A 12,500-nucleotide genomic window follows, 5' to 3' on the forward strand; every position below is an offset into this window, starting at 1 on the left:
ATTCTCTCTCTCCGACCCTCTCCTGCGTGCTCTCTCACCAAATTTAAAAAAAAAAAAAAAATTCAGCCCTCTCAACTGTGATATATAAAGCTCATCAGAGGAAGAGAAGGGGAATCATCCAATGACTTATAAAGGGAAACTGACCCCATGTAAAGTCTTGCTATGGAAAGAAACAGGGAGGCGGAATGCAAACCCACTCAGCTGTCTGTTCTAAAAGCAATGAGGGGAACAGGTAGGGGGTGGATGCTTTTAACTGCCAAGATTTCATTTTCACAGGGATTACAAAGAATAGAACTGCATTTAGTAGAACTTCTCTTTTTCTAGATTTTTTTTTCAATCAGTTCCCTTATTTAAAAAGAAAAAAAACCAAAACAAACATCTCTTCCTGTTTTGCCCCTTCACTTCATTTCTCTGTCCAAAACAGTAATGTGAAGTAGATAAGTTGCACGTCAGGGTCTAGCTTCTGCTGCTTCAACAATGCCGTCCTCCACAACCCTGCACCCGTTGGTTTGGGGTTGAACCTGCACCCCTCATCCTGCTCCTAACCCAGGCTGGCTTAATGGGCCTGGAGGGGAGGTAAAGTTCTGCAGGTTGGCAAAACAGGCTCGTGGTTTTCTGGCATTCCCTACTTAAGGTTCTTCCAGAAGTCATTATACAACAGGTGAGGCAATCAGTACATATCTCTTTGCCAAGCAAGCAAAAGCCAACCCCTGAGCTCTTGGTGGGTCAGGCTCACAGCACCCACTGCTCATACTGAAGAATAACGTGCTCCAGCTAACCTGGCCAAAAAATCCCTACTGCATGATTTCTGGGGTCCTTTCAGAGCCGAATGGGAAACACCCCTCTGTGGCTTTGTAAATGGCGGGGCCTCCTGCACAAGGTGACATGAAGCAGTCGTCCAAGGGTGTTCTTCGGCGGGAGGAAAAGGGGTTCGTGCTTTTCCGAGAGCAGACCACGGGTGGCTGACAGGTGGCCTCGCTGCTGGCTGGCGCACAAGCAGGGAGAGTGGGCTGGGCCGTCTTACACACGGAATCCTGCACTCATTTTTGATTCCTTCCTTCACCTGAGACAGTCCCATGGGCCCAGAGCAAGCACAACTGGGGGAGCCCCACTACTCACCTCCATACACCTCCGAGGTGGAGGCCAGGAGCAGGCGAGCGCCGACTCGTTTTGCCAGCCCTACAGAAAGCAAAGATACGATCAGAGAAGCTGACAACCTCAGGGAAACGAGGAAGTTACAGAAGCGCATGCATGTTTTTGTGGCCAGCTGATGCAGTTTTTTAGTATTAATTGTATCTGATCATCTGTGCCCTGTGCACCATCCACTCATATTGTATCTACCTTGAAGCAAACAAACAAAAAACCAAAATAGAAGAACACAAACGAAACCTCAGAGGCACAGTATTTAGTTGGACACTTGTAGGTGTAGGTGCAGGCAGGGCCAAATGGAGAATCTGTTAGTTTGGTGAGGTGTGGGTTCGGGGTTACCACCAGTAGGCAGAAGGCAAGGCCATACGCACCTTCCCTTCCACCGTCCCTGTGACGCGGCCCACCTGCCACTTCCTCGACGTGCCCCCTGGCATTCTGACTGTGCCGGAGCCAGCCCCCGCCGGCTGGGCCCCTCCACACCACCCCCCCCCCCCATCTCCTTCAAGGCTCGGCTGCAACAGCCCCTTCTCCAAAACAAGTCATGACATCCCTGTGTCGGGCTCTAAACGCTTTCCTGCACAGACCCCTTGCAGGCAAAATGGACTAGAACACTGTGCTCGGTGGTAGTCAGGTAGGTATGGAAAGTCTCTAGGCACTCACAAAGTCCCAATGTTCATCAGAGGCTCACGGCAGCTGTGTGCCAAAGAGGCCCATCGCCCTTCACTTAACCCAATGGCTCCCGAACGTACTCCCCCATGGAGCCTTTGTGGACAGATGCCACCAAATCGACAGGCCGGGGGTGCCACACACCCAGTGCTGCACGCATGCCCGCCCACGGGGCAGAGGTCCAGCGAGGTGTCTGTGAAGTGCTGGGGCTGGGAGCTGGGTGTACGCACACAGCCTGCGGGCACTTCTGGAGGCAGCCAGGTGACACAGAAGGGCCCTGGCATGAGGGGTCCTGGGGTGTGGGTGTGGGAGCACCCAGGGGAGGAAAGCAGGGAGCCATGAAGACGCCCAAGAACAAGAGAGCAGGGCTGCCAAACAGGAAGGATCTGGAGATCATCTGTGCAAATGCCACAACATGCTGGAACAAATAAATGCTAAAAAGGGACGTAGCAGGATCTGGAATTTATAGGCTAAGGCTACCAACACCACAGGTCTGTCTCTTTCACTTCTATTTCAGCCCTCGGAAGTCTGCCGAGTGATCACTGTACCACATCACTGCATAGACGCATCGGTAGCAGTTTCAAAAGGAAGGACCCCAGGATGTTTTTTTTTTTTTTTTGTAATACACTTTTGAGGTAACTGTAGAGTCAAATGTGGTCATACAAAGTCAACAGAGAGAGACCCTGCATAGCCTCTACTGAATTCCCCCCAACAGTAAAAGGCTGCAAAACCAGAGTACAATATCCCAAGCAGGACACTGACATGGATACACTCAGGACCCAGAGCATCTCCATCATCGTGAGGACCCCTTGGCGGGGAGCCAGGGGAGCCCCACCTGTGTTGTTCTAGAGCCCAGATGTTTATGCAGAGACTGGACAAAGGGGTCTCATCTTGAAGAAACCGAGCATGGGCCCAGAGAAGTGGGGAGCCACAGAGAGGGAAGGGCCCCACCAGGAAGAGGCCGGGGGGGGGGGGTTCACTGCATCTTGTCTCAAGTGCAAAGCAATTAATGACAGCACCTCTTTCCGTCTGGAATATGAAGTCCCTCTTAAGTCTTTGCAGCCGAGCGACCGTCCCCCACCTTCAGCTTTTGTCCCTGTCATTCCTGAAAGGAGTTTATCATTCCTTCAGGACTTCCAGGTCCAATCTCACCCATGGCCCACGAGTCCCTTCTGCCTGGAACTCTAACAGCATTTCACTGGCACCTCCCTTTGGGAACATTCCCTTCCTCCTTGGTGTCACTGGTGCCTGGGCCCATGTATCGCCTTCTCCAGGAAACACCAAGTTCCCTGTCAAAAGACAGGACGGTGCCTGGGCACAGTGACTGCACAATGGATGCTATCTTCTTAAACATCACATGCTTGGTGGCTCCTCTGTTGTATCTCACTTGGGTACGAAGGAGGCGGCTGGGGCGGCAGAGGGAGTGTGGGGAGGGGTGGGAGCAGCAGGCAGCTCTACCAGTGTCTTACCTCTGAGCAGAAGGGAGACCCTGTTCTGTCTAGTGACCAGGGCAGGGGTTGTAACAAAGGGAACAAAGCCCCTTCTACACTAGGAGAATGAATCATCTATTTCTTGCAGAGCTGGACCCCTCAAACTGTTTAGTCTACGAGGCCTGAAAACCAGTCTCGGGCATCCCTGTCGGTCCCTTGTCTCCATGCTTCCCTCGAATTACAATTTAGTGCTGCATTTCCCAAACCCATTTATAGAAGCTGTCTTAAATGTTACCATAATTAAATCCATTTTTCACTTGACATTTTAAAAAGTGGTTCCTTTTTCCCCACTTTGCAACTAATCAAAACTCCCAGTTTTTGAAACCTGTGTCAAACTTGAGATGCCTTTGATTTCAAGCATTCATAGGTACGCATTATCCACAGCTACCAATCTACGGCATGTTGTTTGTAACACGCACCCGTGGCCCCCTTTGGTGAATCCCGCAGTTCAGCCTAGACTTGGGCACTCAGCTTGGACAACCCCATAAGGTCGGCTGGTTTTCTGCTCCTCCCAGGGGCACTCCTGAAACCCCCGTGCGCGCAGTCCGCACCGACCTGGCCTTGGATCAGAGTCGCCAGTGCCTCTTCCAGCTCAGAGGCACACACACCATGTATCACAGGGTAAAGTGAAGGAAGGTGTCACAGTCACACACACAGTCACAGTGACAGGTGGTCACTCTCAGGGGATTCAACTGTGGCAGTGCAGACTGGTTACTAGGATGGTGGTGTCCCCCATGACAACTCTGATGGCTCGTAAAGTCACTCCAGGGGTGAGGGAGGGGTCTAAAGTCTAAGACCAAGCTCTAACAGAACGTCGATGGCCTATGCCTGGGATTGCCTACAACATTCCCCAAAACAGCTGCGAAATAAGGGAAGGACAACTTACCTAGCATGTTTAACGTCCCGATCGTATTGGTCTTCAGCGTCTTGATGGGGTTATACATGTAGTTTGGAGGGGAGGCCGGAGAGGCCAGGTGGTATATCTGGTCAACTAAAGGAGACAAAAATGGAAGTTCGTGATTTCCACGGAAAACATTAAAAATACTCTGAAGTCCCAAGAATCAGACTGTATGATACAGGCATTTCTGTAGCACTGAAATTCTAGTTGTTACTGTTTTACTCTTCATAAAAAGTAATTTGCTTTTGCAATTAGAAGAACTTTAAACAAAAATAGAAAGTCTAATTGTCTGCAACAAAAACACATGGGGGCCCAGTAATCTGGGCCTGTTCTCTAACGAGAGTCAATCTGATTCCAGAGTTGACTGTTTTCTGAGATCTGTCCCAGATACAGCATGCAAATCAGGAGGAAGACCAATTTTTCAGACACTGAATTAAACATGAACATCCAAAGCAAGCAAGGTTTTTAATTTGTAAAACCAATCTGACATAAAAGCACTAACGTATGGGAGGAAATAATCTTTGGCTTTGTTTTTGCAAATCTTGTGTACATAAAACCAGACCCTGAGATGACAGTTGGGGGGTAGTTTCTGTTTTTCACTGACTGATTATTTTTTAATTTTTGTTTTCATTGTTTATTTTTGAGACAGAGAGAGACAGCGTGAGCGGGGGAGGGAGAGAAAGAGAGGAAGACACAGAAGCAGAAGCAGGCTCCAGGCTCTGAGCTGTCAGCACAGAGCGTGACGCGGGGCTCAAACTCACGAGCCGTGAGATCATGACCTGAGCTGAAGTGGGACGCCCAACTGACTGAGCCACCCAGGCGCCCCCTCATTGACTGATTATTTATTGAGGATCTGCTTAGTGGCTCACGAGCAAAAAGACACACTGGAAACTAACATTAATAAGACTTCACTCACTGAATGCCTATTTCGTGAAGGACACAGGACAAGGGTGGGGATACAATGACAAATCACCAGCTCTGGGGGATTCTGGCCTAATGAAGCAGACTGGGCGAGGGGGTCTTGCTTTGAGGCGGGCCTGGCTGTGCAGAGAGATGGGCCAGGAGCTCATTCCCAGCTGGGCTACTTGGGAGTGGGTGTGCTGCATACCAGGGACGGGAAAGGGTGAGGCTACAAGGCAAGAGTTTCTGCTGCGGCTCTGAAAGGTCTCAGTGAAAATTTAGTCCAGCTACAGCATGTGAGACTTTAAATACCAAGATAGAATCTGGATTTGCACTGACAATGAAGACCACTTAGTTCAGAGCAAGAGACATTCTGAGAACCTGGATTTTGGCACCAATCACTAAGCAGCTGATAACGCATTGTAATAATCACCATAATTTTGAGGGTAAAACACCATTATTCCTGTTTTACATAAGAGATTATAAAGCTTGCAGGTGAAGCAGCTAAATAATGACAATGCCAGGATTTGAACCCAGTTCCATTTTAATCCAAACCCAGAGCTTTCTGAGCATTATACGGTACTGCCATCACTAGAGTTGTAGTCGGAGGGTGGTTTTTAAAGCCACAAATGGTGAAATGACTGTGTTCCGCATGACTCCCCTGTGTATAGGCATTCACTGGAACATCCCCATCCCCAACCCTTGCTCTCCAGGGTCAGGAGCACCTGCCACACAGCAGAGAGGCCCTTGGGAAGCAATGTCTCCCTGTCAAATAACATGTATAGGAAAGCCATCCCTCCAGACAAAGTCTATTCTGTGCCACTGCACTTCAGCTCCAGGTGAAAGAAAATGTCACCACCATCACAGCGAGCCAAGGATATGAAACACCACAGCCAAAACGAACCTCCTTGTACATGGCTTCAGCGCCCATTCAAGAGGGCCCGCAGGGACCTCCTTGGCCTCCCACCCTCTTCCTAACCAGGGACCACTGCTCTCTTTTTAGGTAATGGCACATTAGGGGCTAGGTTTTAGAAACCACAGGCAAACCGGCAAACTAGGAAAAACAGTTCCCATGGTGAATTCTCCAATGTAACTTTCTCAGAAAACATCCCCTCCCACCAAAAAATGCCCACCTTCCCCACCGACACTCACTCACCACCCATGCCCTCCTGAAAATCTCCTGTCGTGCCCGGATGGCATAGGAATCACCACAGTGCCTTCAGGGGCCGGGGCTATTTCCGAACACTCACCCAGGGGTGAGAGCCGATGACAGTTTATCTTCACACAAGGGGCAGAAATGATGCCTCCACACAAGAGCATAATATTCTAGGCTGTGAGCTTGGTCTCTACTTAATTCACACTAATTATCACAGTCTTTCAAGCCCAAGCACATCTGGGAGGCTCAGTACACATGAGCCACCAAGACTAGGAGAAAGCAGAAGCCGGATGGTTCTATGAAGACAGTATCTTTGGGAAGGGGTTCTAGGTACTGCACAGGCTCATGGAAAAACCTGGTAAGGATATGTTTTTCCAATACCATGACCATCCCTCAAGAAAGCAAAAACAACATGTAAAAGACTATAGGCCCCATCTTCTGGATTATTTACAAGGCTTCTTTTTTGCCAAGACTATTCCAGAAAACTTCTGATGTGGTTGCTTTAAAAAGTCTTAATTTTGGGGATGCCTGAGTGGCTCAGTCGCTTAAGTGTCCAACTCATGATTTTGGCTCAGCTCACGATCTCATAGTTCATAAGTTTGAGCCCTGCATTGGGCTCTACGCTGACGGCATGGAGCCTGCTTGGGATTCTGTCTCCCTCCCTCTCTGTCTCTCCTCTGCTTGTTCTCTATCTCTCTCAAAATAAATAAAAAAATTAAAAAGTCTCAATTTTTTTAAAAAGAAGATACTTCTGCAACACTATATCAAAATCTCAATAGCGATTTTTGCAGATACAGAAAAAAAAAACATTCTGAAATTCATATGGAATTTCAAGGAACACTGACTAGCCAAAACAATTTTGAAAAAGAGGAACAAAATTGGAAGACTTACATTTCCTGATTTCAAAACAGTACAGAACTACACTAATCAAAGCAGTGTGTTACTGGCATAAAGACAGATGTATACACCAATGGAATAGAATACAAAGTCTAGAAATAAAGCCTTGTATACATAGTTCAGTGATCTTTGATAAGAACATCAAGTCACTCAATGAAGAAAGGACAGTCTCTAACTGTCAGTTGGGAAAACTGAGTATCTACATGCAAAAGAATAAAATTTTATTCTTATCTTACGCTATGTACAAAAGACCTAAATGTAACACCTAAAACAATAAAACTCTTAGAAGAAAACAGGGAGAAAGCTTCATGACATCATGGCAAAGATTTCTTGGGTAGGACACAAAAAGCAAAGGCAACAGAAGCAAAAACAGAAAAATAGGAGTACATCAAACTTAAAAACTTTTCTGACAGAATCGCAGGACACAATTAACAGTAAAAAGGCAAACTATACAATGGAAGAAAATATTTACAAGCCATATATATGAAAAGGTGTTAATATCCAGAATATATAAAGAACTCTAAATCAACAGAATCAAATAACTCAAAAAATGGCAAGGCACTTGTATGCCCAAAAATGATATACAAATGGCCAACAAGCATATGATAAGAGGCTCAACATCATTAATCATCACAGAAATGTAAATCAAAACTACAATGAGGTATCATTTCACACCCATTAGGATGGCTACTATTTAAAAAAAAAACAAAACAAAAACAAAACAACAAGTGTTGTTGAGGATGTGGAGAGAATGGAACCCTTGTACACTTTGGCAGTGACAGAAAATGGTGCAGCCACTATGGAAAACAGTGTGATGATTCCTCAAAGTCTTAAACACAGAAGTAATGTAAGAACAGGAATCCCACTTCTGGGTATATGCTCAAAAGAACTGAAAGCAGGGCCTCGAAGAGAAATTTATAAACCCATGCTCATAGCAGCACTCTTCACAATGGCCCCCAGTAGATGCAACCTAAGTATCCACAGATAGATGAACAGATAAACAAAATATAGTGTTAGCGTGCATGTGCGCGCACACACACACACACACACTGAAATATTATTCAACCTTAAAATTGAAAAAAATCCTGTCACATACTTACAACATAGATGTACTTTGAGGACATCACCCTAAGTGAAATAATCCGGTCATGAAAAGTAGGATTCCACTTACACGAGGTACTTAGAGTCGTCAAACTCAGAGACGCAAGGTAGAAGAACAGTGACTACCAGGAGGAGCGTTACTGTTCAGTGGGTCCAGAGTTGCAGTTTTGCAGGTGAAAAAGTTCTGGAGAGCTGTCCTAACATAACATGTTTAACACTATAGACTAACACTTGAAATCAATGGTTCATATGGTAAAAAACAAAGATACTGATGAGCCATAAAAGCAGATGAAAAAGAGTATTAGTGGAAAAAGGGTATAACTTACAAAAGCTGAAGTCAAAATGAATAGTTTTTTGTGTACATATGTGTTCTCTTCCCTTTCTCTACTCTGGGAATATAAGAGCTAAAAATAAGGCTCATGAGCCACTGCCAGTCATTCAAGATTCTCAGTCAATCCTTGCTATGTATCTGTCACCCACTGAAGCTTTCGAGTGAAAGATGCCTAGACCCCTGGCATCCAGGGGCAGACGTCTCAGGCAGGGAGACTCTGGACCTTTATAGACACAGATACTTTTAAAGCCACATTTGAAGACTACTAATTTAAAAGTAGAACCCACACTTTTGAAAGACCAATCTTTCTTTAAGAAAACACAAAACCTTTGAAAATTATTTATAGTCTGTTAATATGCAAGTTTGTTAAGAGCGTCTATCTAAATAAGAGGAAAATCCTAGGATTGTTTTCTGACCCTCCCCCCTCCCCCAAGTTACTCGCAGTTGATAAATAGCTGAAAATAAGAAGCAAACAAAGATTTTACTGTGAGACCTGTAAGTTAACAAGACAGGTCTCACAAAATGCCATCATTTTAAGGCAGTTTAGTCCTTTCCAGCTTACAGACAGGACCGGTAACAGCAGTCTGTTCGTGCTCACCTGCTTCAAAGCTCAAGAACACAGGTGTATGTAGCTGACCACTAACTCCATTCAGCTACAGCATTTCCAATTATTTTTTTTATTTTTTAGTTTATTTATTTTGAGAGAGAGGGGGAGAGAGAGTGCAAACATGAGTGGGGGAGGGCAGGGAAAGAGGGACAGAGAGAGAATCCCAAGCACGCTCTGCTCTCTCAGTGTAAAGCCTGGCACAGGGCTTATTCCCATGAACCACGAGATCATAACCGGAACCAAAAATCAAGAGTCGGGACACTTAACCGACTGAGCCGCCCAGAAGTCCTTGCATTTTCTCTTTATAAAACATCTCATCACACCCCACTGCTTCTCTCGGGCAGAAGCAGGCCAGATCCACAATGCAGTAAATCTGGCCGAACCTTCAGAGCTGAGTGCCACCCCAAAGAGCCTACTCGCGCGTGCCTGGAACTGAGCTTGCGACCTCCGGATTTCTGCTCATGCAGGTGCAGTTGCCACGTGCTCCCCAAAGACCGTGCAAATCGAGGGTACGGGTTGTGATCTCACAGAAGACATCATTCAGCACTGCTTTTACTCTTGAGGTGACAAGCTATGCAGCGAAGAAAGGAAGGTCCCCAAAGCATCAAAGACCGTGGGAGAAAAGGGTGCCCTGAGAGCTCATCCCTTGTGAGTCTGACATCAAATAAAAGGTGCTAGCATTTCTAATCCGCTCCATCTCCTTTGCATATGCAGAATCCATACTTTCTCCTGCAAGGCTCAATTCAGATGTCAGTTTGTGTGGGGAGCCTTCTTGCATTCCCTGGTCAGAGATAATCACTCTTATCACCGGCTGCCTGTGCCACTGGTTAATTACTGTGTTCTGCCTTGTCAAGTGCTTCCTACACATCCTGTTCACCATATGAAAAGCTCACTGAGCACACGAAGCAATCCTTTTTCCTCCTTAGATCTCCACACAGCTTTGCTCTCTGCAGCAGGGGGGCCACCCTTGTTACCTATGAGCACACATGAAGGAAGATTCCTGGGCAGACCTAATGCATCAGAATGGCTAGACAGGCCTAGGAATCTGCCACGGAAAATAAATTCCCCTACATGGCGCCTTGGCCGGGGCCAATTTGGGAATGGTGCTCACTAAAAGTTAGCTGAGTGAAGAGACGAGCCATAGACTGGGGCCTTTTCATCCAAAAGACTATTCCATCTGCTAGCTCAGCCTGAGTGCAGCCTCTGTTACCCCTTGGAAAGGCTAGTAAGTAAGGTATGCCCTATAAAAACTATGTCATGACGCCTAAGTAGCAACATTGATGCACTGAAGAAGAACCTGAAATCCTATGAAAATCATTTCCAACAGCCCCTCCTTCCCATGAGAACGAGTTCTGCCTATAGCATTAATGACAGTAACTCTGGTTCCGGTCCTAAAAAGGACCACATGATGGAGGCTGTTGACTAATTATCCGGGTAAGGAATTACGAAGAGGAGAGCAAGGGGGGACTTTAGAACACGCATAACATAAATAATCGGAATGAGAGGTGCTATGAAAGTACTAAGTAATATTAATAATAACAGAACAGTAAAGTTAACCCTCACATCCCAGAGGGGGAGAAAAGCCCTCAAAAAAATGTCAACTGCCTTATCAAAAAGTACACCAAAAATGAGCGTGCCATTCAAAAATCTAAGTTCAGGGGAGGGAGAGGAAGAAACAAGTAGAAAGGCATGCCCTCTCATTTGCTGGAGCTGTGCCTCTGGACTTGACCACCACGTGACAGTCCTGCGACCCTGTCATGTTTTCCAGGGCCATGTGCTGTAATCATGGAGAGAAAAATAGGAGCCTGAGAAATGAGCCCTAAAAGATTAGCTCAAATTAATGATCAAGGAAGGGAAACAGTAAAGCAAGCCAGTATTTTCCTTTTTCACAGAATTTCCTTAAATAGGTCCAAAACAGTATGCCTGCCAAAAACACAGGACATTATTTTCATGCTGGGAAGAGGATGGGCCAGGGGAGGGTATGGCAGAGGCTCGTTCGGCCCCACCACAGATTCTGAAAATAATACTGCAACTACACGCACCACAACGAACGTTTTATATGTTTTCAAGATGAATTTCACTGTGCCTGCAGTCCACACAGATGATATACAAATATAGAAGGAATAAGGTGTAGAAATTGAATGACTCCTGAGAAACCCCAAATTGTTCAGGTTCCATGAAAAAAAACAAGTGTGCTCTCCTACCAAAGGCGAAATCCACATAAAAGCCTACTGAATGTTTACATCTCCTGGTGATTTATTTATTATTTATTTGTTTTTTTTTTTGGCGCAACTTCCTAGCATAGCCCAGTCCAACCGCCTCCCTGTGCCAGAGCCACACCTTACTTAACTGGTAAGGAGTTGCACCCTGCAGCTTTGGAAAAACTACAAAATAAAACAAAAGGTTGATTCTTGCTGTGAACTTGTGGGATTATTTAGCATACAGCAGAACCCCGACGTAAAGATACTCCTTACACGTTTTCTTTCCCTGCAGTCCAGGCTGGAGCCCTGCCACAAATACTACACAAGGTGTCCCTCTCTGCAACATGGAACAACGCGAGGCCTAACCCTTGTCCCCCAACACCAGTATTTACGATGGAAAACAGGATTTAAGAAGATACATAACGTTTCAGTGTAAAGACCAAATTTCTCTTGGCACAAAGAACTCAAACAGTGGGATTTTGCCTTCATTTCATATCAAATAATATTGACTTAATACGAAGGGAAGACTGTGCATGCCAGAGGTCTGGCTCAGCCCCAGGACCCAAAGTTATGGTCAGTGCTGCTGCCTGTCAATTTACTGCAGCTGGCAGCCACCCGCACCTCCCCTGGAATCTCCTCCAAGTGCCAGGGGGTCACTGTGATAACACCATGGTGAGAAAGCACCTATGATGCCAGAGATTCACTGCAGGATTTCCCCATGGCTCCAAGCTGAACAAAGCGGGGGATCTCGGATCTGCAGCCTCTACATTTTATGTTAACATCTGCAACAAACACTGAAAGAGAGAAAAAATTTTCTAAATTATAATTCAACAAAAATATTCTCATCAGAACAGCACTCCTCAAATACCTACGTCAACATGGACCCAGTGTCCTTGGCAAACACAGTTTCTATCCATCTTTCTTGAACAATTCTGGGGGATCTGGGTGTGACAGTCCAGCCTCTCCTGTCTTCCCTGTGTTGGTGCCCACCTCTCCTGGCCCTGCACAGGATCTCCACACCTGGGTACAAGGTGGGTAATAAGGCTCCACGCACTGGTTCCCTCACCTGCACATGAGGATAATAAATGCCTACCTCACCCATAT

At 46.1% G+C, this 12,500-nt stretch overlaps 1 protein-coding gene across 2 annotated transcripts in view; it reads right to left on the reverse strand.

The window, feature by feature from the left end:
- Positions 1-12,500, reverse strand: part of UXS1 (UDP-glucuronate decarboxylase 1) — a 96,018-nt gene that overhangs the window by 29,704 nt on the left and 53,814 nt on the right. For both annotated transcript variants that reach the window (XM_058684593.1, XM_058684594.1), the window contains exons 7-8: positions 4,192-4,296; positions 1,120-1,179 (exon numbers count right to left, since the gene is read on the reverse strand). In XM_058684593.1, the coding sequence (XP_058540576.1) occupies positions 1,120-1,179; positions 4,192-4,296 (165 nt within the window). The remainder of the gene's footprint in view (positions 1-1,119; positions 1,180-4,191; positions 4,297-12,500) is intronic.

This window comes from Neofelis nebulosa, chromosome 9 (genome assembly GCF_028018385.1).
Source record: "Neofelis nebulosa isolate mNeoNeb1 chromosome 9, mNeoNeb1.pri, whole genome shotgun sequence".
In the NCBI taxonomy this organism is placed as follows: Eukaryota; Metazoa; Chordata; class Mammalia; order Carnivora; family Felidae; genus Neofelis; species Neofelis nebulosa.